Genomic DNA, 26979 nt, shown 5'->3' with positions numbered 1-26979 from the left:
AGGGGCGGCCTCCATGGCGGCGCCGGCGGGAGCCCCGGCGAGGTGGGGCGGGCAGGGCGCGGGGCGGGGGAGAGGCGCGGTGTCCCCGGCGGAGGGCGGTGCCCCGCGCCTCCCTCGCCGTGAGGGGCGGCGGTGAGCGGGGCTGGGGAGGCGAAGGAGGCGAGGCGCGGACGACGGCCGCCGGCCTGCCGCGCCCCGCAGGAGGAGGCGCGGGGCGCCGCCGCGAGCGTCCCGCTTTCGCGCCTCCCGCCGTGCGGGCTGGGGTGTCCGTGAGGTGGGCCTCGTGTGAGGCGGGCGCCGCGTTGCCCCTCCAGCGTTACGGTGCCGTGAGCTGCTCCCGCACCTGCCATGCACACCCGCTATGCGTTCGTTCGCCTGGTTGTAACTCGTCGCTGGGGGCGTCGCCGTGCCCTCACCGACCCGTTACGGCATTACTGTGTGTGACTCGCGCCCTGTGTGGGGGCTGACCTGCTGACCTCAGGGGCAGCTCTGGAGGGAGTGTTTAACTGTGGTAAGCCTTGCGATTTTAAGTCTTTTCTTAAGACCTTTGCGTTATTTTATAATAATAATCGTGGAGCAGCAAGGCCTCCATCCGTACAGCTGAAGTACAGGCTGACGGCAGGACAGGCAGAATTGCTGTTAGCAGTGCTGAAGGCACGGATTTGTACAATCCAGCCTTTTTTTTTTTTTTTTCCTTTTTTTTTTGACATGGTAACACACTGAGGTGTCTGAGGAGATTCCCATATGTCAGTGCAATCCAACATGCTTCTTGTCACTGTGAGTTCATCTCTTTTGTTTTTGTAATGCTTCAGCTTTCTTTCTGAGACTGATATCCACACTGTTGTTTCAGTGTTAAAAGTTAGATGTGGGGCTTCAGGATGCAGCATTTCTCAGGGCCTCACGGCTGGGGCCAGAGCAGCACCCACTGCTGAGAGCACCTGGAGTGCTGTCCTTGGGGCGGATGTGTCTGCAGTCTGCTGCATTATGAGGAGGAAAGGCTTGGAGCAGCTGGGATCTGCCTTTCGTAGAATCATAGAATGTTTGGGTTGGAAGGGGCCCTTGAGATCACCTGGTTCCAACCCTGCGGTTGTAGGCAGGGACAATTCCATTTAGACCAGGTTGCTCGTGGCTCCATGCAGCCTGGCATTGAATGCTTCCACAGCCTCCCTGGGCAGCTTGTTCCAGTGTCTCACTACCCTTACAGTATCAAGCAATCCTGAGCAACCAGCGCATTTGTCTCTGGCACTGATTTGCTGATATTAATGCTGTAGGCTGGACTGCAGTGCATTATGTTGACTATCTTGAAAATCCTGTCTATGAGACTGTCGTTGATGCTCTGGTGATGGAGTTGTGCTTATCTGTGTGTACTATGCTTTGTGGCTGCTTACCCTCTTTGTGGAGTTGGACTGAAGTGGCCGCAGATATTGCTTTATTTGAAGCAGAGCATTCCCTGTGGGGCAGCCAGGGTAAGGGAAGTGGCCCTGTGGGGTTCAAAATGCTGGGCTGGGAGCGGCCTAGGGCTTTCTGGGGAGTCCTGCCACTGTTGCTCAGTTCTGCACTGACTTTAAGCTCCTACATCTCTCCTGGGCTTCCTGGTAAATGTGTGTTGCTGGTGCGTTCTGTTTGAAATTGTCATGTACAACTTTTAGGAATAGATAGCTATGTATTATTTACTCATTTATGACAAATATCCATGTATGGATCTATACACAGGAAACCGTTTTATTTGAGGAATTTGTCAGTGATACTTATCTAGCTGTAAAGCATATTAACTATGTGTATGCTTTTAAGCATGCATGTAAATATATCTCTCTAGGATGAAAAAAAATCATTTTTCTGTTTGGGATTGCACAGAAGTGAGGCTTATGAAGCCTGAATGGTTACACCACAGAGTGCATTCCAGGGTGGTATGCATGCCCTGATTTCCCTGGGTTAGAGCAGTGGTTAGACAAAGCCACCAAACAGAAACAGACTGAGGGCTTCTTTAAAACACAAAGGTACAACTTGAGGCACAAGGTGTTTCTGGGCTGTTTATTCCAGGAAGCCAAAAGACTATCACTGTGTATTTGCTCTATGGCTATCATTTTTCCTTGGGCTTTATTAACCAGCCTGTGAAGTGGAGAACATTGCCTGCTTGGGCTGCTGGTTCATCCTTGTGCAGCTGTCCTGGTGCTCTGGAGAAAGGTTGCAGAGCACTCAGAGCATGCTGTCGTTCTCTTCAGGTTACTTCTAAGAACTGAATCTGCTGCCTCAGCTAAACTGATGTATCTTGACATCTTAGTTGGGGGGAACTGGTTGAGTGATGTGAGTGATAATGAAATCCAGCTCTGACTGCTGTGCTTTTTTTTTTTTTTTAATATATATTTTTTTCTTTTGCTTTCAGTATGCTTTATGTATTTAAATTGAAATATCTCGTAATTGCTTTCAGATCCAAAGCTCCAAAATACTTAGTAAAAGTTAATAACTTTATTTAAAGCTTGGTTTGGAATATCCTCACTTGAAAATTGAATGGAAAATTAAATCTGCTTTAGATTAAAGTATTTATTCTATTAGACATATGAGCAGCTTCACTTCACAGTGTTGTTCATACTAGCAGGATGCTTTATTCATTTTTAGAAGCCAAGATGTGAGTTTACTTTGACTGTGGTCCTTGTATTTTTACAGAGCAAAACACATTTGTGCTTCCAGGGCAGTACAGCTCTTTCCAAAAGGTTTTCTAGCCTTTTACATTCTCTTCAATAAAGCTGTAAATGGTTGAGAAGCCACAGCCAAGGTGGTCTTACTGAAGAAATTGTCTGTATTGTGAAGAATACAAAGCTGTTAACATACTGCTGCTTGTCTTCAATATAAATACTGGAGGGAAAAACTAAGTGCCTTTCTCCGTCCTCCACCCGAACTCTAGGAATTGTCTCCTCTTCACTTTGGCATGTTGTGTATGTACTGGAATATATTACGTGCTGTAGTAAACGTCAGGGCTGGGTGAGTTTGTCTTTTTGTCGAGCTGCTTATAAATATTTGGGACTGGTCACTCTTTAAAGGCTGTACTGTTTGGATCCAAGCCTTAAACTGTGGCTGTGGCAGTTCACTGTCTAATATTCTCTGTTTGCTCGCAGGTTTGCAGCGGGCTTTTCTTTGGGATGAGAGATAGATCTCCCAAGTGCTGGGAGCTCTGTTGTTCTGTCCTTCATCTCTTGGTTCATGCCAACTTTTCTTTCCAGACATCTGCTGTTTTTCCTGCCCAAAGCTGAGAGCTGTGGGCTAACAACAGTAACTGCCTGTCATTTAAATGTTGCTTTTTACTTCTTCAAAACAAACTCAATGTGCTTCAAGATGGCTGCATGACAGATTTGGGTAATTGAAGTCCTGTGTGTTATTATGGAAGGAGGTGACTAATATTTTCATAAAGCAGTGCTGGTGTATCTTTAAATATCAAATATCTCAGGATGTGAGGAGATTAGCGCTTGTGAACTGGATGCAAAGCAGAAGAGTTGTTGTATGCTTATCTGTGTATGCAACAAGTCGGGCAAATTGTCTCACACAAGGCACTAAAGCAGACTCCTGGAGCAACACGCTGATGTTTTTCTGCAGTGAATAATAAAGTGATAAAGAAGCAAGGGTCTTTATCTTGAGGGATTTGTTGTGAGCGGGCAGCAGGGCTGGAAATTGTCAGGCTAGATTTTTAAGACCAAAAAAAGCCTGCAGCAGTATCTTGGTTCAGCCGAAAGTACTGAAATGGTTCTGTAATTTTCCAGGTCATCTTGTAATGGAAGAAAACGGACCGTGATGTTGTTATGGAAAGATCTCATGTTTTGTTTGTAGGCAACCTCAGCAGCACTGGGCAGTCAGAAATTTGCAGTCAGGGTTTCCAGATGAAATACAAAAGTCCTGGTTCTGTAGGGGCTTTTGCATCATCTCTGATTAATTTACAGTTCAATGTCACATCAGTTTATTTATTGTTCACTTTATACATCGTCTGTCTTTCGTAAGAACAGAAATTCCTTCTGTCTTGCTCTTGTGCCATTCAGTTTTGAACTGCTGAATATCTGGATGCTGCATGTCATGATGTAATTGTATTTCCTAACTCCCGTTACTGCGCTGCAGAAATATTTCATTGTGACATTGTGACAGTGGAATTCCTCATTAAAATAATGCTTGGTGTGTCTCGGTGTAGAAGGAGTTCAGATCACTTGAAACTCGGATCAGATTGCTCTTTCACTACGTGTCATGTGTGCGTTTGTATTTTCAGCATGAAAATGGAAAACAGAAATGGGACTTGTGGCTCCTTACATAGAAAGACATAGAGCACCGTCTGAGTACGACGTGTTTCCTGACCGTTCAAACGCTCTTTTTTGTTTTTAAAAGCGGCAATCTCTGCTTGGGATTAAAGTGCATTTTACTCTTTTTCCTCTGAAAGCGTGTGACCTGCATGGCTTCCAGGGATCCATCACTGGGACAGAGCGACTCTCCTGCAGCCTTGCCGATCGCCGTGCGCCTCTTGGGCAGCTCCGCGTCCTCAGCTGCGCCTGCGCGGCCGCCTCCACCTCTATCCACAGAGGAGCTCCACCTGCTCGAGCCCAATGGCCAGGCGCTCTGCGAGCTGCAGCCCCTCGGGGCGTCCAGTGCACACATGGTGAGTGCTGCCCAACAGGGCAGGTGGTGAACAGACAGGTGATGGAGCCCTGTGAAGGACCCCTGAAAAAATGCAGAGCTTTTCTTGTGTCTTGAGCAACAAAGTGAAACTTTTCCATGCTCCGGTTCATGCTTCTGTCACTCTTCCTTAAGTAGGGAGGTCCTACCTCCAGCTGTACTCATTTTATTAAAGAGCAGCATTTGTCATTATTCAGCATTTGTTCTGGTGTGGTGAGATCTCATGCTGCTACCACTGCTGCTCTCTTTATATCTGCTGGATTAGTTTCTTTTGGTTCGTAAGGACTGGGATATTAGCAAGAAGCCAACCCATTCTATCAGTCCCTTTTTTTTGGAGTTGCTTTGCTGGAAAAAGTTGATTTACAGTTCTTAGGTGTCTTGTTACAAAGTAAGTGTTCTTTCAGTTAAGGATTGTGGTTGGCGTGTGTTGCACTGTCATTTAAAGGCACCTCACCCATTTGAACTGTAGTAAATCAGAATTGAGGTTATATTTTCTTCTGTCTGCTTTTGCATAAAATGCTGCTCATAGAGCTCAATTTCTCAGGGGTAAGATTGAAGGCTTTAACACATTATGATTAATTCTACTAGTTTGTGAATGGGATTGCAACGATTCCAACAATGAATGGTCTTTGAGTTCTTTCATTTTCAAATAAATGTGTAATTCTTTGTAGAATCCCCTAAGGTGTTTTGTTTTTTTTTTTTCATCTCCTTTAAAGAGTTAAAGGGTTTTTAGATAAGGTGGAAAACAATTTTAACTAATGAACAATAAATAGGTGGTTTTCTTAATATGTAAATTCAAGTTAACTTATAGACCATAATTCTAGCCAGATTATTTCCTGTTCCAATAATAAACATAACTGATCGACCTGCATCCTGATTACCGCGGCAGCTAGCATCACTCATACTTCTGTGTGATCACCATACAGATGATTGTTGCCAGCCAGTCAGAAAATGGCCAGGTGCTTCACGTCATTCCTTCTGCCCAGCCAGGAATGGCCCAGGTGATAATTCCTCATGGTCACCTTCTGGATGTCACTGGCACTCAGGGTGAGTTGAAGCTGTTGGGACATTAGAACTAAATGTATCCTTTGTGATTCTTCTAATTTCTTTATTTTTTTAATGAATCTCTTGTTTGTATGCTTCCTTTCCTTGCCAAGCTTAGAAGACCAAAATTCATACTTAAATGATCTGTTTTGATTATGAATGCGGCCCGCAGCGTTTTCTGTTGGACAAAGCTCTGTGAAATGAGGGTTATTTTGCTCACTTTAGATGCATCATGGGTAAATTGAGAAGTCAAGGACAAAGCTGTTTGTCTTATTTACCATTAATAACTATATTTGTGCTACATCAGAGAACTATCATCAGCTTCAAGTTTTTATTATCTTCTTGATTCATTTTTGAGTTGAAGAGTTAGTTCAGGGAATACAGAGAAGAGAATTCATGTTCTGGTCTGCACCAGAGACCACATTTGGCAAGGCATCTTTTGTGAAGCCAGAAGTAAAGTATTAGGTAGAAATTCAGTTCCCCATGAAGCGAATGGGTTCTAACTTTTGTTTTATTGCCAAGATTTTGCCCTCAGTGTGTAAAGTGCTGCATCCTAAGTATGTGCTGAGGTGTGCAACTACAAGCACAAATTTTAAGCTCATCTTGAGGAGCACTCATTATCTATCTGTAAGCCAGTCTGGATGGCTAAAGGCTATGTGCTAGTTTGCATTCACAGAATAAAACTGAGAACTTAGTTGTTGTGTTTTGTCAAACTCTGAAAAATACGTTAAACTGTTCTGTATTTTCTGGAAGCAAAAAAAAAAAAAAGAAAGAAAAATCTCAAAAATTGAGCAAATTCTCCAAATCTGGGTACTGCTTGAGCATTCCTGTGGAAGAAGAGATGAAAGATAAGACTAATGTCTTGGGCTTCAAGTTGTCATTCAGCCTTTTTCACTTAAGGCTGGAATATGATTTCAGGATCCTACATTGAATGTGTGCTCCTGTGCTAATGCTTCTCGTTCTTTCCTCCCTCCCTACCTGCAGGGGTGAGACCACTGTTTAGTTAGCATAGTCTTATATGAGTTTATGCTGACAGTGAACCTTCAGGTTCTGAAGAATTGCTGCTACTTTTTATAGGCAATAATTTGTTACGCTTAATAGTATTTTTGCATTCACATTTTTCATCCTATGTGGTGCTCCCTGTGCATAGATCGTTTTTGCAGTGTTTGAATGCAAGTTCTATAACAGTACTACTGATTTTTTTTCTTTTTCAAGGAACTTGCTATGTAAAAGACTTTGTAGTTGTTTGATCTTTGAAATGCCATTAGGATGACTTGTCAAAGATTAAAGGGGAAGGAGAATAGAGTGTAAGAACTTGAGTTTCTCTTACCTGCAGGTAATGGTAATAGATAAAATGGCACAAGCTTCAGAGCAGAGCTTAGGCTCTTGGGAGTGTGTTTAGAAGGAGCCAGAGCTCCAAGCTTTGAGCCTGAGTGATGTCTCTCTGATATACACATTCATGAATCTTCTGACACGTAGTGGAAGTGCTGAGTCATGGCCTGAAACAGTGATTGTGCGCCTCGTAGGAAGGCAGGGCCAATTCGGGGGAGCTCAGGTGCATGCGATGCAATGCAATGCAGTGCACTTGAGTGACCAGAAGGGGTCGAGCCCGGATCGGCTCCTACACAGACCTCATTTAAGGGCTGTCAGGGGGAGGCAGTGGTATCTCGCTGGAGATCCCTGCCTACCTTTGGAAGGTAAGCAGCTTTTTTGCCTTCATTTCCGTCCATGGCTGCTGCTTTTGGGTTTGTCCTCATTTGTTGCAGCCAAAGACTTTGCCACCCTGCTATTATTGCTATAGTTTCCATCACATTATAGCATTACATGACAGAAGCTGTCTAGCGGGCTGATTTCTGTACTGAGTCAGTAACTCACTTCTCTCTCTCGAAATTGGGGAAAGAAGCTTCCATAATTGAAGGGCAAAAATCCCATATTTAAAGAGATGTCTGTTTTATTTCTGCCAATGCCAAAATATCAAATATCTGCTTTCACAATTTTCCTTTACAGTATTGCCTACCTATATGCATGGGCTTCAATACAATGCTGCTTTCTGGCTTACAGATTGCTTCCTGGCTGAAACGTTTCTTGTAATGGTGTGTCAGATTCAGTTACCAGAGAGACCTCACATCTCTCACAGTATCAGAAAATATATGGATTTGCAAAAATGTAAAACAGATTTTAAAGTTCTATTTGTTTGCTTTGTTATGGGGTCATTAGCAGTAACACAAATATCAAAGTCTGTAAGTACAAACAGCCCTATCAAGTAAGTTTTCCTTGAGCTGCATCTCTCCATAGTTTTTCTTTTGGACATGCTCTTATTTCATCATTCAAGTTTTGCGTGTTGGAGAAATAAACATTTTATTGTAGTTTGTGATTGCTCTCACTCTATCTTCACATGTTAACCAGGGGGATGATTTTTTTTTTATAAAGATGCTTCAGAAGAGAAGTGTGATGATGGGAACTTGCAGACTGTGGCAGTGGCTGCTATAGCAGACAGTGCAAGCAGTTACATTCTCCATCCACAAGCATCTCTCACCATATCAAAAAAATCAGCAACCAGGTAGGTCAGGAGTTGAAGAGATTAAGAATCATTTTGACCTCCTGCTAATACTGCTGAGTTTTCATATACCTATATACTTTTATATATCAATTAACAAAACTTCTTAAGTTAAAATAGTTCACTTATTGTTTAATTCTCTTTGAAATCTAGTTTTGTACCCTTGCTAAATGTTGCCTAGTATTTTAATTGTGAATACTGTGGGATTTTTGGTGCCCCCCCCCGAAAAAAGAAATTCCTTGTTTTATGAACTGCAGGTCTGCTTTGTATTGGTTTATACTTCTTTGAAATGGAGAAGTAGAAGAGATTAGAATAATCCTGGCACTATATCACAAATTATATATATTCAAGCAACATTTAAAATGAAGTGAAATGCTCTGTGCATGGATGTCACAAACATAGTTTGTGTTACAAAAATGATCCTGGAGAGGAGACACTTTTTGTGCAGACAGGAGGTAATGCATTTGGGTTTTGGAATGATTGATGTCTTAAGCTGCTTCAAGCATGCATTGTTTCCATTCCAGAATTTAGGGAGTAAAGAAAGTAGATACTGACTTCAAATAGTTATTGCAGCTGTTGGGTTTTTTGTTTGTTTGTTTTTGAGACTTAAGGTATACAACATGCAGTATTTAACATGTATTGAATATCTGTTTAATCATTGTAATTCTATCACTGGTCTGCGTAAGAAAGTTTTCAAGGTACTCAGCCCAGTGTATTTCACAATACTGAATGATAATAACAGCCAAAATATTGTGAGGATACTGAATGTTTAGAGACTTGTTGAACGAAGAAGACAGCTATTTAATTACTTAAATTAAAAAAAAAAGTGAATTATTTTAATAGTGAAATAGAATATGGAGAAAATGAATCCCAGGTTCTCAAGACAAGTTGATGTAATATATATATAGTTTGGTCATATGCTGTAAGAAGTTATGTAATGCACTGATTTGATGTGATAGCAGTAGTTTAGACTAAAAAATTACTTTCTTGAGTGTGTAAGTACTGTTACTGCATTTTTATTTTTTGTTTTCCAGAATATTAGAAGACTCCTTTCCCATCCCTCTCCAGCCCTTGCCAACAAATGCACCTGCATGGGCGCGTCGTCTCTGGAACTGTGAGGTGAGCTGCAAGGAATTCTGACTCAATGTCTTTTGCATCAACATCCTATTTCATGACAGAAGTAATGTTTATGGTTATAGAAATGGCATTCAAGCTTTTGGGTGTTACGAGATTGGACCAGCACTAGTGCTACTAGTAGTGCATTTCATGTGTGAAATGTTATGGAATTCCTTTCTTTTTGGGAATGTCCGACTGTCAACAGCTCCTGAAGCCTAAATTGTGCTTCTGAAATCTCTTATGGCCATACAGTGCTGAGAAAAGCCACTGATTCCTTTTTGCATTTACAATGTTATCAAGTTCATTCATGATGCAGAAAAAAAACTGTTGCCTTCTGCTGAGCAGACTGCTTTTCATTAAACTTTGTGAACTTTATATTTGGGAAAGGTTTATACCTCTTTTTCCAATTACACATCAAGAAACCATAAAATGGTCTTTTTCTCCTGTGAATTGTATGGATAATTCACCACACTAAATGGAGAATTTGCAAATGTGGTGAAACTGAAACTGTCTTTATTGCCTGTCATGGCATTTGACTTAAACAGAGCTCTCTATTTGCACATTGTTAGATATACAGAAATGTCTCTATATGGATGGCTGGGATGATGTTAACAGCTAGAATGCATCATAAACTGTTTAAAAGGAAAGACAGGATGGGAAAGTTCTTAAGATCACCTGCCTCAGCTTCCTGTTACTATACTCTTCCTGATGAATATTTATTTTACTTTCTCTTAATACTTTTTTGAAGGAAAAATCATGCCATCTTATTCACTTCTTCAGATTAAAGTTTTTTCCTGTTTTGGCTACTGTAGAAATTGCAGCTATGAGGGATTTAGAAATGCAGCTTTATCCATTTAAAATGATTTTTAACTGAATGTGTAAATATTCCTCCTTTTGTTCTGTCTTTTATTTCACACAAATTATATTGTCCCGTATGTCTGCTTAGACATTCAGAGATCAGAAAATTAGTACTTTTAGTCCTTCCATGGTGGAGATGCTGTTCTCATGAGTAAAGGAGCCACTTCAGGTGGCTGGTTAGTTGTTGAACTCCAGTAAGATGTATAGTTGCTGTTACTCCAATGTGTATTTCCCTGTTTTGACAGACTTGTAGCTTATTTAAGTCATTTATTGCTGGCTTCATTATGGGAGGACTTGTATTACAGTCTGCTGTATCTATCTGAGTCTTATAAGAAACTTCATCCGTTGTGCTTAAAGTTCACAGCAGCCACAGTAGTGTAAGAGTTCTTACTTTAAAGAAAAAGGCAAAGTAGTGTCTGTTTGAATGTCTGCTTGTCTGTTCTGAGGATGTAGGCATCTGTTTCTGCTGAAATATTGGCTGTATGCATTAATCCTCTCTGTTCCCTTAAAAAAGTAAGAAAATAGCTTATCACTTTTCTCCCAGCAGAATTCAGGCCGTGGAGGAGTAATCCAAATTCTCTTCCTCCTTATGCGTGCCCAGCAGAGCTGCTTTGCTGAGTTCCAGTCAGTTACACAGTCCTTGTAAATCCAGTGAGAACTGCTCAGATGTACATGTGTTTTTATGGGCACAGAGACAGTGGAGTTTTGAGGTGCTGTTTATGTTTGCTGTGGTGTCTTGCAGAACGTGTTATTATGAGTAATGGGATAGAAGTATACAAGTAACAGGGTAGAGAGGTCCAAGTACAATCTGGGGATCTGGTGGAGAGAATGCTGTACCTTTAGTCCAGTCATTCTTGGTGCAGAGCAATGTGTTAACTCACAGTTGCACTTTCTCAATCATTTTTCAGGATAGAAACAACCTTAAAGTGGAGATCTGTGTGAATTTTACAGAAGAACTCAGCAGGTGGGGCCATGTCATGGCCCAGTTACATATTGCCCGTAGTACATCCCAGGGTGTTGCCAGGACAGGGCTCTGAAGCACAGCCAGTGTCGCAGGTGAAGGTGAGCACAGAACAGTAAAAGCTGCAACTGTCCAAAACTGGCACTATGTTCTGTGCTTCAGGCTGGTTTCCTGGCTGCTTTGCAATGCTCAGTTTACACTTGCAGTGCCTAGGCAGTGTAATGCTTCTGGCATCCTGCTGCTGCTACTTCAGTTGAGAGAAACTGCAGTCTTAATGCACGTACTTCAGTGTACGTACTCTTGCTGAGTTTGAAGTCAGGGAAGAGAAAAGGAATTACTTTTTTTTTTTTTTTTTTTTTTTTTTTTTACTTGGGCCCTGGGTGGGGTTAAAGGGCTGAAGAGAGGTAATTACTTTGTTAACAAAAAGGAGATTAAAAAAAAAAAGGTTATAGAAAAAAAATGTCATTAAAGTTTTCAGTGGTCTGCTCAGAATGCATTTTCAGCATGCATCAGCATACTGAAATAAGGTATAATTAAAAGTACATTAATTAATCGATGATGCAAAGCTAAATTTATTTCTTTGGAACAGATGGTCTCATGTATCCATTAGTTGCTGCTTGGGAAGCTCCTAGGGAGTGGGGAGCCTATGTGCTATGTGATTTTCTTTCTCTGCCATGCATGTTTTGGGAAGATGTTCTATTTTGTGCAGAAGTAAAGCTAGAACAGGAGACGGGGCCCTAACTTGTAATTTCTGCATGAGTTCTATACGTTTTCTCTCATCTCTCAAGAATCAAGTTAAAGACCTGTTTAGAGTGACCAGATAAGGAAGGTATGGAAAGCTACTTATGCAATATTTGCACTTCCTCCTGTGAAAGGGGATAATCCTAGGTCTCTGTAAAGATGTTTCTGTATCTTTCAGATTATTTCTGTCCACTTATGTTGCATATAATCTCTGACTAAGCAATTACTAGCATTTCTTCCTTTCTGCAGCTGTGTGAATGCAGCATATGCGGATTGTTTTATGTACCAGAATGGTGTGCATGCAGCACAGTGAGCTGCTGCTACGTGAGCAGCTGGTACCTCAGACCAACTCTTGCCACTGATGTGTGCATACCCTTATCCTACTGTGCTTGTGCCAGCAGCAGTGCTGTGCTGCCCCACTTCATTTGGAAGGGGTTTGTTTGCTCTTTGTTGACTCAGTATCTTGTTAACCACAGACACTTTTTTGTCAAGAGGTATTATTATGCAGTTGTCACCGATATTTTTTTTTTTTTTTTTGAGATAATAATATTAGACATCTGCTGTTGCTTTTGTTGTATGTATGGAAACACCTGTCTGCTGCATTTTTGAAAGTGGCAAAAGGGATCCATCAGGTGCTAGTATTCATTCACCATGTATCTGCCCCACAGTTATGCTGTAAGCTGGCAGACTGCTCTGGGTGTTATTGTCAGCTGCTTGCTGTCCTGATCCCGTGCTACAGGAATCAAAGTGAGAATTATGTTCTGGGTTCACATGGAGGCTCACTGCTGCCCCAGTGCTGTCAGTGCTTGCTGGGTGGCCCTGGTGTGCCAGCACTGAACCAAATGAGATGGGTGGCTCTGAGTGGCTGAACAGCTGTTAGAAGAGGTGCTACAAAGTCAATACATTGTTTTGTCACTGTTTTTGTTGTCCTTATATGGAGCTAAATCTAGATGCAGTTTTTCTGGAGTTGCCACTGCTTAGAAGAGGTCACTGCAACCGTAGCTGTTATCCAGTGGCAAGTCTTGCATCTTGTGTTTCTATACGACTTTGAGAATTGAGAGTGCCTTGAAGCTTTAGAAGGGGGTTATATGAGATGTTCAATTCAGAGATAATGCTCTGGGTGGGTGAGGCAGTTGCTGGTGTTACAAACAGGTGTATTCTGCTCCAACTCAGCTCTGTGTGTCCTCTGAAGCAGATACATTTTAGCAGATACATTTCCATTACAATTTTTAGCACTTTAGAGATCCTCTGTGGCATCATATGAAAATATTCACTTAAGTTGAATTTGTGGAGGAGGTGACTGCAGGTAGAAGTTGTCCTCTGTAAATTAGTGTTGTCAGTAACTCTAGTCTTTCCTGGGGTTTTTGTGTGCTTAGGATCTGATGCCAGTGGAGACTGCTCTGATGCTAGATGCAATGGTAACTGTGCTTGTGAGAGTACTAGTGTGGGGGAGAATGTACAAAACACCAAAAACCTGAGCCTGTGTCCTCACATGCAGAGTCCCTGACCGCCTTTGCTTTCTTGGGTAATGCAGAGCAGTCAGCTGGGTGAATAACCCTATTATTTCACCTCCTTTCCATGCAGAAAATTGGGGACTCATACCGCGGCTATTGTGTGAGCGAGACAGAATTAGAGAGTGTTCTAACGCTACACAAGCAGCAAACACAAAGTGTGTGGGGGACACGCCAGTCTCCAAGCCCGGCCAAACCCGCCACACGGTTGATGTGGAAATCCCAGTATGTCCCATATGATGGGATCCCCTTTGTCAATGCAGGTAACTAACTTCTTTTGTTTTAATAACTACTTTGAAAAATCTCAACATCAGTTGCCAACTGGCCACGAAGAAGGATCCTTGTGTTGTTCCTTAGTGTCAGTAAGCTCAAGGCTTAACAAAACAGAAACCAACCAACCAACAAAAAAGTAGCTTGGAATCTCTATCCACAGTGTGAAGGAGCTTGTTTTCCTTGAAACCACAAGCTTTGTTGTGAGTGTTTCTTTCTCCTTGTTGTTTAGAAATAAATAAGTACCATTTGATGGTGGTTCTTGTGAATGAGCTCTTTAGATGGAAGTTCCATCTGCTCTGCCAAGACTTGGAGTTTCTCATAAGGGTGAGAGCTTGTTCCAGTATTCTTGCCTAACTTGGAGATCCTTGGAAGAGTCTGTTCCAATGGGATCCAACATGGTATTTAAACACCTCCCTTTAAAACAGAAATAAAAAATAAGTTAAAAAAGAGCATCAATATTCGTCAGCAGACAATTTTTTTTTAATGAATGTACAGGCTTTACAGGTTGGTAAATACATACTTAACTCACGCAATGCATATGTGAAATTAAGTTCATTCAAATCAAATTTAATGTGCTTTAATTGTCACATATGAATGAGTGGAGCATAGGTTATATGCTTTCTTTTTTTTTGCTGAAAGTAACTGAGGAGGTGAAACATTTGCCCCAACTTTATAGCTTCAGCCAAAAATTGTGAGGTATAAGAAAGCTGAGAACGAAGCCAAAACAATTTGTACTTTTATCAGCACCCTCTCTAAATGCATTTGAAACATCTTCAATTTTCTGTAAGATCTGCTTAATAAATGCATAAATATCTCATCCCATGGTGGGATATTTAGAACAAAAGCACGCAGGCTATTTCTTCCTTTACATGCTGCAGACTAGTAGAGACTGATTTTTAAGTTGTAACATTTTTAACTTTGTTTAGAACCCTGTACAAGCACTATGTATACATCTAATGTGTTGTTTTTCCAATGCATTTAGGTATGAAATGTAAACCCACTATGAAGAATGTTCATTAAAAACCTTTCAGTTCTGTAAAGCAGAGGCTGGAAATATGGTTTACTGAGCTGCTATTAAATCCCAGATAACTGAATTCTAAATGGTGCAGGAGAAAAGTCTTGCTCTCAAGGAATTTACTCATTTCTGCCTAAGTGAAACTGGTCTGTAATGCCTTTCCCACTGTGCTTCTGCTTCTGTTGTGGGGAAATGAAGTAGAAGAGGAAAGGCTAGATCGTTCCCTATGTATTATAAAACAATATATAAATAAATAATCAAGATCTTGATTTTTAGATGTCTTACAAATTGTAGATAGCCGATACCTTTGTAAAAGAAGATTCAGTAGCTTTTGAGATGCATACTAGTAAGATTTAGTTTAAAGGTCTTGAAGTCTTTTCAATCTTAGGAAATTATTGTTCTTTTTTTTTTTTTTTTTTTTTTTAAGGCAGAATATCTGTTTATTATACATTATATATAATATATATTATACATCTGTTTATTATGTCTCTTAAATTTCCCTTCTCTTCATATGCATTGATGTGTATATGTTTTTTAATAAGATCACACTCTCAGGCAGTAAATCATTCAGTGTCCAGTGGAAACACCTCATGTTGCTGTAGTGATACCTTACAAAGGTTTTGGTCATATCATTTGCTGTATAGGCAGCTCCCTGCCTATGTACTGGAACATGTAAATTTTATGTAACAGATAATGTGATATGGGAGAGGGGCAAGTTCTATACTTGACCATGCACACCTTGTTATGCTTATTAACACTTCTGTAAGTGGCATGATTGGAATAAGCCATGTATTGGAATGAGGTTAGAGTGAAGCCATCTTTGTTTAAGCCTGTCTGTGTTCATGGGAGTATGCCATACTGAGGCAGAGTTATTTAACTGATAAGGTAGGTCAGATTTGCAAGTAAGAATATTTGGGGCTGCATGGTCTGATGTACTGATTAAAGACCTTTGCTTTTAGCTGTGAGGTTTTCTTGGTTACTTTGGAGATTCTGTCTCTTATTTGTGTTTATTATGAATGCTCTTCTCCTTTGGTAACTAGTAAGGGTTCTCATATTGTAAAATACTTGATCAAGTCGGAACCTAATCTTTTGCCCCTATGTATCTTCCGGAGCATTGTGAGGTGTAATCACTTTAGGAAATGCTTTCAAAGTGCTCCACATTCCTCATGTGCTGTGAAAGAAGCATTTGCAGTGTATTTGAACGCTTGCTACGTTTGAGCATTCTGTTGTCTGAATAGTCTGATGTTAAACAGAAGTAACTTTTTCAGAGTTTCTGTCTTTTCTATATTTAATATTTTACTATAATGACTTCTGTGGTTGCTTGAATAGAGTGAATTATTTTCTGTTCCCAGGAAGCAGAGCCATTGTAATGGAGTGCCAGTATGGGCCGAGGAGAAAAGGGTTCCAGTCTAAAAAAGCTGGTGAGCAGGAAAGCACTTCTGGCTATCTATACAAAGCCACTTGTCCAGCAAGGTAAGGATTGGCTGTAAAGTTACCATCCTAAGAAAGCATGCTTCTTGTGAGCCTTGACAGCATGCAGTTCGGAGGTAGTAGCTGATATCATGCAGTGTGGTTTCTAGCTTGGTGCCCTTGATAGTTTGAGGGAAGGAGGAAATACTGTGTGGGGCTGAGACTTGACAGGTTGCTGACATGCAAGGTACCAATACATCACTACATGAACTACAAGTGGGAATCACTGGAAAATAATGAGGACATCGTATGGTGGCGTCCTTTAGTGAGCATATTTGATCCTAAGACAATGCTGTCTTGTTTTTCCTTCAAGCTTTTAACTGCAATTGTATCAGTAGATCGTCTGAATTTAGCAGATCTTCTATTTACAGAAGTTACAGTTCTTCCTGTTCACTGGGACTTCCTTCTTACTCAACTCCAGTGTTTTCTACTCTTTTTGTATCCTTGAACACTCTCTTGGGTTTCAGTGCCACACTTACTCCCTCTTTACAGACCTAATGGTGTGTTTATCTGGATGGGTGCAGTTAGATATGTGTATGTTCAGCTCACATTTTGGGCATGGAGGCAACTCCAACGTGTCCAGAAATGGCATTGTGCTTTTACTCTACTGAGGGAAAGCAAATTTTTGCTGAGGTGCATAACTCTGGCCAAGTGACTTCCATACTGGATCAGGCATATGTGTATGTGTACTCACCTGCATCTCTTTTGCTGTTAAAAGATCTGCAGTTCTCTTAGAAGGTCCTCACTCCTTGAAACACTGCTTGATTTTATTTTTATTTTTATTTTTATTTTTATTTTTATTTTTATTTTTATTTTTGCTGTGATAGTATGTGATATGAAGTAAGTGGGAATTTTGCCTTCTCACTGAAGGAGATTCTTTCTTCTGTTTCCTCTTACTCTCCCTATGGAAGGATCTATATTAAAAAAGTTCAAAAGTTTCCGGAGTACAGAGTTCCTACTGACCCTAAAATTGACAAGAAAATCATAAGAATGGAGCAGGAAAAAGCATTCAACATGCTGAAAAAGAACTTGATAGAGGCTGGTGGTATTGTCAGGTGAATTTTGCACTTTTTTTTCTTTATATTGAGAAATGATACAAAAAGAGCAATAATTTGCTTGGTTTTCTTTATGTCCTTGATTGCTTTATCAAGTCTTATTGACATTGTGGGATTTTTTGTTAATAAGACTCATGGCTCTGGATTATTTTATTTAGTAAATGTATTTAAATGCTGAGCTGTGGAACTTATGTTTCCATGCAGGGAATAGAAAAAATATTTTTACTACTTGGGGGTTTAACCTGGGTTATCTTGAAACACAGGGTGTGAGAGGACCCTAAGCTCAGAAGAGCTGTATCTTTCAGCTCAGGAGGTCACTCTGTTTCATTTGTAATTGTCAGGCTTTTTCCTCAAACAATTTATTTTGCTGCCTTTGCTTGAGAATTATACTTTCCTCCTTGCTAGGTGGTATGTGCAGTTACCCACTCAGCAAGCCCACCAGTATCATGAAATGGAAACTTCCTGCCTTCCTTCTTCACCCTCCCATTTTTCTGCTGCTTTTCCTGAGGAGGAGGAGGACATTGGTAGAGATGAGAATTGCACTCTGCCTTCCCGCCTTCATCCCCAAGTGGCAGACAAGATCCGAGAGCTGGTGTCTCAAGGAATAGAGCAAGTCTATGCAGTGAGGAAGCAACTGAGGTACGGAGCTGTCTGTCAGTGCTCTTAGTCTGTACTATGTGTGGTTTTGAATTTGATTAATTTGATTTGTAAGTAAATGGCATTACTGATGCATAACTGTATGTATTTCCAACCTGTTATTAGAATCTCTTTCTTTTTTAGGGATTTTGTCTTCTCTTTCCATTTTATTGTAGACTACTGTTAAGAGCTGCTGTCTTCTTTAAAGTTTGTTGAGCAGATGGGTATTTTTAAATTCCAACTCCAGAGCAGATGCACAGAGAACTGGATCCAAATATCTTTTAACTTGCTCTTATATTGTCATTGCAAGCTGGAGAGGGAGATGATAGCAGCAACTGTAACAAGTAATATTTCTATGAAGGCTTCATTATAGAATCATAGAATCACAAGGTTGGAAACGACCTATAAGATCATCCAGTCCCACCGTCTCCTCATCACCATTGCCACCACCAGCACTACACCATATCACACAGCACGTCGTCCAGACACCTCTTGAACACTGCCAGGGACGGCGACTCCACCACCTCCCTGGGCAGCCATTCCAGCGCCTGACCACTCTCTGAGAGAAAAAGTTCTTCCTTAAGTCTAATCTAAACCTCCTCTGATACAACTTGTGGCCATTTCCCTGTGCCCTGCTCGTTGCCTGGGAGAAGAGGCCAAATCCCTCCCTTCAGGAGGTTGTACAGTGCAATGAGGTCTCCCATGAGCCTCCTCTTCTCCAGACTGAATAATCCCAGCTCCCTCAGCCGCTCCTTATAAGACTTGTGCTCCAGACCCCAAGTAAATAGCGCAATAGATCTAAAATATGCGTATTTTCACTTTAATATTTTTGTCCTTTAATGTGACAGAAAGTATGTGGAAAGAGAATTATTCAAACCTGATGAGGTGCCAGAGAGACATAACCTATCCTTCTTTCCCACTGTGAATGACATCAAGAACCACATTCATGAAGTGCAGAAGTCCCTGAGAAATGGTGATGTGGTATATAATTCAGAAAGCATTCCAGCGACGGTATGTTGGCCCTGGTGTTTCTTTTCAATTTTTGGAGTTTAATACTTTAAGTTTAATACTTAATTTACTTTTATTACTTAATTTAAGAGTTTAATACTGTAAGTCTTCTAACTTTTAGTTGCATTTCAGAATTCTCTGACATCCTGTTTCCAGTACCAGTATTTTCAGTGGAATCTCTTGCTGATCAAAACTGATTAAAAGTGAATAAAGCCTTTTGACCATATTGAGTATTTATCTCATCAGCATTAGATGGCTATTAGTTGAGTGCAGTGCTCACATGATGACTACGTGAAACTAGAAGGCATGCATCAGAGAGCTGTTAATGGCTTTATCTGGTTGCTGTAAAAGTTACTTCTACTTTTCCACATCTGAAAAGTCAGAATGAAGTCTGCCTCAGGTGCAGCCTAAATTAGCACTTATACAATTTGTGAGTGTACTTTCTAGCAAGCGAAGTAAGTCTGAAGTAGATACTTCAGAGTGTTGAGTAACTCTTACATGCTGTTCCTTAAATTTCTTCCACCTATTGAGTGCGAAGAAATGTACAGTGATCCTAGTTTTTCCAGTCATTAGGTTTAAAATCAGCTTTGACAAATTATAGTACTAAGTAGTGCTGTGTCTTTGGGGTTTTTCCACTCTCCCTAAACTACGCTGGGCTAAGGTGAGTGGGTGATATTTGTTGGCCAAATTGTGGTTTGGCAGTTTGTTTGTTGTGTTTTTTTGTTCTGTTCAAAGTCTTCCAGTTTTCATAAGATGACTGTAGCCTTCTTGGTATAGTGTGTGTTTAAAAATAGTTTGCAGTATCTTTTATTTTAAACCAAGAACTTCCAACCAAGAAGTTGGAAACCAAGAAAAGTTAGTAGCAGTTATTTAAAAAAAAAAAGAAAAAGGCATAGTTTCATATACTATTTTCTTGCATGTTCTGAATTGAGCCTGTGTTTCTGCAATAGAAAAACTTTAACTCTTTCTGAGAACTGTGATCTTCTTTCAGCTACAGTGGACCACAGATGGTGGGAATGTTCTCACAGAGACAGTGACTGTTACGTTTGCCTCACCACCTTCCAATGGTAGGACTGTATTAATAACTTACCTCCAGAAATTCACTTTCTGTTCAGAGACGTCTCTGTTGTGTTTTTGTCACTCAGTTAAACTAACAAGATTTACTTCAGAACTGTTTCTGGTTTGAGGCAGGAAAGGGCATGTTGTGTTGGTTTTTTTGGTACTGACCAAACATACAGGAAAAAAATGTGTAATCTTAATGTAGTTGACAGAATTATAAAAGCTGTAAATTTGTCTTCTACTTTGTATCCTTAAGCAACTGAAGTTTTTTGTGGGATGATTGTTTATGAAGAGCAGTTTGCCTTGGATGAAGGTGCTGGTAACACCTGTTATTAGAGCAAATGAGATTCATATCAATCAGGGCACACAGCTGGGACCAACTGGGTGCTTGAGTTCCTTAGTGGTCTGTGCTTGGCACATGCTGACAGTACCTTGCTAAAGGGGACTCGTGCATGTTGGGATTCCTGCTTCTCAGGAATTCATTGTTAATGACTATAGTAATGTGTGAAGCCAAAATAGCATCTCTTTCAAACAATTGTTCAGCCAGGTAACAAGACCCCAGTACAAGAAAGACAGGGAACTGTTGGAGAGGGTCCAGAGGAGAGCCACAAAGATGATCAGGGGACTGGAGCACCTCCCCTACAAAGATAGGGTGAGGGATCCGGGCTTGTTCAGCCTGGAGGAAAGAAGGCTGTGGGGCGACCTTATTGCAGCCTTTCAGTACCTAAAGGGGGAGCCTACAGACAGGGAGGGAATCAACTCTTTGAAAGGGTTGATAACTGCAGGACAAGGGGAAATGGTTTTAAGTTGAGGGAGGGAAGATTTAGGTTGGATGTCAGGGGGAAGTTCTTTACAGAGAGAGTGGTGAGGTGCTGGAACAGGCTGCCCAGAGAGGCTGTGGATGCCCTGTCCCTGGAGGTGTTCAAGGCCAGATTGGATGGGGCCCTGGTCTGCTGGTCTAGTATTGAATGGGAAGGTTGGTGGCCCTGCATGTGGCAGGGGGGTTGGAGATTCATGATCCTCGAGGTCCCTTCCAACCCTGGCCTTTCTGTGATTCTGTGACTTCCTCTCATTTCACTGCAAAAGCTGTGTGGATTTATATAGAAATTTATTTTATCTATGTATTTTAGGTTTATTTTAGGTACGCTATGCTTCCTTTGTAGCAAGTGCTACTCCAACTTCAAAACATTTAGTAAAACAAATAAGGGTGTTTGTAAATAAATCTAAATGCCACCCATGTAGTTAGGATTGCACATAGGTTGAAGTGCTCCATTGGATCATGGAGTCTGATAGTAAATTTAAAATGACATTATTCTCTCCATTTTACCTAGATTTGAAGTATATTTCTGTTTCAAGGATATTTTGCCCAGTGTGGCATGAAAGAACTTCCCTGGATGTTTGTGGATGCTTTTCCCATCTGTTGTTTAACAAAGATATGTTAAGAAACTCATTAGAGAATTTGATGGCTTTAGCAGGAATGTGACTGCAGCAAGGTGGATGAACCTAATTATCTCCACACATTCCATTAAGAAACTTGCAGCATTATCTTAATGTTGTTAATCTCAGTAGCACTGCTGGCTCGTTTTCTCATTTATCTGGAATGTGGTGTTTATTTTTCCAGACAGCTGGTAGAGAGTTCTATGGGAATCAAAGGTGCACTGCCACAGTTGTCATAATTAAAGATCTGTCTAAGTCAGAACTTAACCTCCTCTGCGGTTTCTTGCCTGAAGAAATGTAGATATGTTTGGACTTCTTTCCTCTTTGGCCCTCTTCACTTCCTGATCTATATTTTTTTTAAACCCCCTCAAAGTCTAGCTCACTGGGCAATTTCTCTCTTGAGCAATATTGTGTACACCAGTGCATTAGTAATTAGTAATAAAGCTAAAGTTGGGCTTCTGTTTTGTTTCTGAACTCTTTTTATAGTCTTTGTTACAAAAATTGAACAGAGAAGTGTTCTGTACACTTATACTCTTAAGGCAAGAAATTCAGCGTTGACAACTATCAGAGTATGAAAGGTAAATTTTTAGGCTCAATTTGAATGTTTTGTTTTGTTTTTTAAGGAAGTCTTGTTTTTTAGAAAAGGAGTTTGCAATTTGCAATATAAACAGATTTAATGTGTTTAAGCTTGCACTCCTGTGCTAATATTTCCATTAGTGTGCTTTTATGGAGAGAAACAAAATGGTGGTTCCAACAGCTGAACAGGGCAAATTTGGTACAAACTATCTGAATGCTGATGAAAGTTCAGGAAGATCAGTTCTTGTCATCTTTCACAGATATCTGATAGACTAACTTGCCTTGAAAAATGATGTAAACATCCATTCAGACAGGTTCTGACTTTAGAGGAGGTTACAGTGTTGGATGTGTTTGGCTTTCTGCACGTGTGCACCAATTCAGTGAATGTAAGCAGACAATCTAACTCCAACATATCTTGTCTCCAATTAAATTTATGTGAGGATGAGTCCACACACACTGCAAACACAATTATAATAAATGTCTACGTGAAAAAAAGAAGCCCACTTTGAAGAAATCAGTACTTGCTCAAGAATATTAAAATGTAGCAAGGGAAAACAGTACGGACTTCTCAAACTGCTGTTTGTGTATGTATTGTTCTTTATTTCAACTTGTGTAAATTTGTTCATGTACAGCACCGAAGAAACCAGCAGTAACAGAATTAAACTCCAGACGTTTCATTTTCTGTGCAGAAGTCCATGCCTCTGACTAGAATTCTAGGCATATGAGGAATATCCTTCATCAGAGAATACTGTTTTTTGTCTCTTTACTACTAAGTGTAAGAATCGCTGTCAGAATTCCTAAGTCTGTCTGAATTCCTAAGTTTCCTTTTGCATCTCTCATGAAGTATGCTGACAAGTGGAATAGAATACCATGGATGTGTTTAACTTCTGGCATTCATACTAAATATCCATGCAGTGTAAGGACTGGGTAGAATTGGATTTGATCTGTTAGATTCGTACCTAGGCTTATCGTGTAGAGTACAGTCTCAGAAGAGAACTGCCTTCTCTTCCTACGTGTGAATATTCACATATTCATATGGGATCTCTGTATAATATTAAAAAACACCAAGTCTTTGGAGTGATTGTATTCAATAAGACTTAGACCGTATGTTATTGTCAGTTAGGATAAAGAAAGTGAGCTTACAATTCATTATGTATGATGAGAAACATATTTCTTAGCTGCTTAGATTGCTTAGAGAAAGAAGTTGCTTAGATGGATGGAAGCTTTGTGTGTTTTTTTTTCTATTTTTTTCTAGAGAGCGTTTTGAAACTTGATTCTCACTTTTTCCCATTCCGTGGATTAATGCACGTGCACATGGCAATCTCTTCTTTCATAGTTACAGCAGTAAAACTGCAAAGCAGAAATTAGAGCAGTAATGTAACTGTGCCTGTATACATCTTAGCCAAAAAGTCCTGGGTATCTCAAACAGGAATGGAATAATCCTACTGGAATTGCTTTTGCAGAAATTGTGGCAAGTCTTGATTTCCCCAAGTCTTAAGGAAATAAAGACAATTATTTTTGCTGTAAGTAAGAATTTGGAGAATACAATGCAATCTCTAGGCATCAGATAAATGGGCTTTCTTTAAAATTACACCTGATGTGTGTATAGTGCATAGAAGTTTTCCTAATTGTACAAATATGCTTTGGAATGAATGAGAAGAATTGCTGGATTTTCTGTGTATGTTTCTATTTGGAATCCAACCTTTTAATGCCTGCCTGTTATTGAGCCCTTACTGAAGGTGCCTGTGTGGTCACATTATAAGATTGCTGTTTTGATAGAAATATTTCAACTTTTATTTTAGAATTAGGAATACAACACAGAGAGTAGGGAGCAATTATGTTGCTGTCCAGAATACTTCTTTTTCATTTGCAATAGTTAGCACATCTTCTTATGATATCTTCCTATGATGTTTTTTTCTTGTAACAAACTTTTTTTTTCTTTACTATCCAAGCTCTTCTGCAAAAGAGAAGAGCGTATATGTGTAGACATGTCTTAACTACATCCATATTGAGATTGAAGGGGCCTGGCTTGTTCCATTCACAGGGGAGGCTTTTAAACAAGGAAGAAACAGTTCTAACAGTTTGCTTACTGTCTGTGGTACTGCAGGAAGCTCACCAGGGGAGTCAGTCATCACCAAAGCAGAATCCAACCAGAGTGCAGAGACCCTGCTATCAGAAAAAGCTCAGTTGTTGTCTTCTCTTTCTTCACTTCAGCCCAAGATATTTGCACAATTTCAGGTATGGTCAAGTTTTTTAGAGAATGTCAGGTGTTCTTTGTTGGGAGAACTGAAGGAAGCTATAAATATGATGTTTCCTCTCAACTACTGATCCCAAACACTGGCTGTGAGGGAATGTGGACTTAGAAATAGCTCTCAAGTCCTACTTTGGCCTCTCTTATATTGCACAACTGGCATCTAGCTGTAGTGCAGGAGATTCCTCTGCTTTGTGGCCTCTTTGTGAAGGCAAAACCAAGAAGGTGTGGGAAGTGAGTTTCTGCCTCAAATCAATCACCTTAATAGTTTCACACACTTTCCAGTCATTTCATGATGACAATGCTGCAAAGTTGAGGAAGGATATGTCAATCATATTCCTTTTAAATCTTTCTCCAGCCTCGTAAGGGAAAATCTGTTAAAATCCTAAAACTGTTCCCAGATCAGAAATGTAAGACTTCCAGATTGAAAAGGTGAGGTGCAGGGCTATATATACCATGCTTAAGGAGTTTCTTCTGAAGTTCATGTTGCTCCAAACCTGTCTTTCTTAACTGTCTTTCCTAAGCTGTCCTTGTATCTCCTGAAGGTCATAATCTCTTCCGTAGAGATACAACCTGCAGTGAAATGCTCTTCTTCTTGCTGTTTGCTTCTCTTGCTGAAGGTAGCCACCTTGGCTTCACACCCCACTATCCTTTAAACCAGTATACTTAGCTTTTAGTGCATATCCCTTATGGGAATAAACATGTATTGAGGAAGGATTTGAAACTCGATATCTGTCCAAAATTAGATTTTTATGGTCCTTAGTAGTTTTCTAGATGCTGCTGGACACCACTGTCTGCTATGTTTCCTGAAACAAGTATAATCTGCAGATGCTGAAGTTGACTCTTCAAAAGAGATGATGTATAGAAGGTCAGAACCTATCCAGTTCCAGCACTGCAAAATGTGTTATTCAAATAGAAATCTCTTCTGCTTTAAATGCTATTATATTTGTACTTCTGCTTTCTCTTTTGCAGGGATTACAGATGCAATCAAACTTTACCTCCACAAATGGGTCAACAGCTCTGATAGCTGTAAATAACCATTCCCATTCCAATTCTGCAGATCTCTTGGATTCCATAGAGAGTGCAGTAACCAACCATCCTCCAGTACTTGGTCAGGGGCACAGTCTGCAAAAAGGTGCTGGCCTAGCACAGCACAGTGCTACTGCCTCTGCTTTTGAGACTTCTCCTGCCACTGATCAGAATCTGGTCACCGTGGGCCACCTGGTAACACTTGACAGGGAAGGGGACTCCAGAAGCCTAGAAGGAGGAATCCAGCAAGTTCTCTTGGGAGATGCGCAGACTATTCCAGTACAGATTGTGGAAAGCCAGCCTGCACTTCGTAAGTTGCACTCTTCCCAATACATGTACATGTAGAAAATACATTGAATTTTGTTCTGTGTGTCCTAAAACAAAGTAGATAAATGTGCTGATTAAGGGGAGCTCCAGTATAGGTTTGTTCCAGCTGATTCTAATTAATATTTACTGTAAGACCACAACAGCTGTAAAATGTATTTATGTAATTTTTGCTATAAAAATAGAGACTTAGTTGAACTACTTGCAATCACTTTCACTGACAAAATACCAGCTTGTGAAGTTGTTGTTTTGCTCCAAATCCCAACATTTAGCTAAAACGCTCATCTTCAAATTTTGTTAGGAGAAGTGAGCGTGTAAAGTAACAAATACTGAGTTTGGTTAGGAGTCTTTATAAATAATTTTTTTTCAGGTCTTTTAAATCATCATTAGGTTATTTCTGTGTGGCAGTATTGTCAAAGTTAAATGTAAGAGTTCTTCTCTTGGCTGTATTTTTTTTTGTAGCTTGTCTTCTTCCTTGTTATAATAGGATTTCACTGTTCTGATGAGAAACTTTTCCTTCTGGGTAAAGGTTATTTAAGAGAGGCTATCAAATATACCTCCTTCACTCAGTTGTTTAGCCCATTTGTGCAATCAAGATGTAGATGCCTTTCAAATAATAGTTAATATTTAATATACATTTTAAAATACTAGTTTACATACAAAAATTTAGCCAAATATAAAATTTAAATCATACAACTGGAGGAACTGCACTCGCTGTTCGTCTGGGATTTCTTTTTACTTCTGCTCCAGATCTTAAACTGTCATCACCATCTGGATTTGGAAATTGTGAGGATATCTGTGCCTTTCCTAAGTTAGGTGGAAGCCTTGCTTATAAAATACACCAATCCTCCTCTTTGCTGTTGCAGAGTCCAGATTTCTTTGTCTGAAGATTGGGAGGACACAAACAAGTCTGTATTGATGAGGAATTAATGTTACAGAGCTGATTTGGATGAAACACTCACCAGTTCAGTCAGTGATTATTTCAAGATGCTTTTTCCCCCTGTGTGTATACATGCACTTAGTTGAAGTTATTTTGAATTTTCTAGCCTTTCTCTTATCTAAAGTGGTATCTTAAGAATAAGCTATTTCCTGATGAGAATATACATGCAGTCACTGAACAGAGGCCAATTGTGCTGAAGTTTAGGTCATTTTTTAAATCAACATATTTTATTGTTTATTTGGTAAGCAACAATGTGTCTTTTTCTTTTAAATGCATACAGTTATTGGAGCTGAAGTGTTATCGGTGCTATTTGGACTTTAATGTTTTGTTTTGTTCTGTTTTAAGATGAAAATAATACAGAGGCTGGTATCTGTATGAGCCAAGTTAAACAAGAGCCAAGAGAAAAAGCGCTGTCTGTGGAGCCGGATAAAATCAGAGACTGCCAGAGATCCTCCTCTGTTTAAATCTGTG

The 26979-nt window shown here is 40.2% G+C and overlaps 1 protein-coding gene across 5 annotated transcripts; it reads left to right on the top strand.

Moving 5' to 3' along the window:
* The first annotated feature begins 13 nt into the window (after positions 1 to 13).
* CARF (calcium responsive transcription factor) lies at positions 14 to 26979 on the top strand. Of its 5 annotated transcripts, none has more exons than XM_042874800.1 (14): positions 14 to 42; positions 3753 to 4630; positions 5574 to 5694; positions 8122 to 8251; positions 9283 to 9367; positions 13509 to 13698; positions 16076 to 16196; positions 17105 to 17248; positions 17654 to 17887; positions 18733 to 18895; positions 19884 to 19959; positions 24072 to 24202; positions 25188 to 25554; positions 26854 to 26979. In XM_042874800.1, exons 2-14 carry the CDS (start codon positions 4427 to 4429, stop codon positions 26970 to 26972), a joined length of 2085 nt encoding a protein of 694 aa, XP_042730734.1. In that variant the 5' UTR covers positions 14 to 42; positions 3753 to 4426; the 3' UTR covers positions 26973 to 26979. The 5 variants fall into 5 exon arrangements, with proteins under 5 accessions (XP_042730734.1, XP_042730736.1, XP_042730735.1 ...); XM_042874802.1 differs by having other exon boundaries at positions 15 to 42; positions 4415 to 4630; XM_042874801.1 differs by lacking the exon at positions 14 to 42 and adding an exon at positions 338 to 511 and having other exon boundaries at positions 4415 to 4630.

This window comes from Lagopus leucura, unplaced genomic scaffold (assembly GCF_019238085.1).
Source record: "Lagopus leucura isolate 7727_CA_CO unplaced genomic scaffold, USGS_WTPT01 Super-Scaffold_100012, whole genome shotgun sequence".
Classification (NCBI taxonomy): domain Eukaryota; kingdom Metazoa; phylum Chordata; class Aves; order Galliformes; family Phasianidae; genus Lagopus; species Lagopus leucura.
Note: the sequence above shows the minus strand (reverse complement) of the source record. Positions and strands in the feature narration are given on the sequence as shown.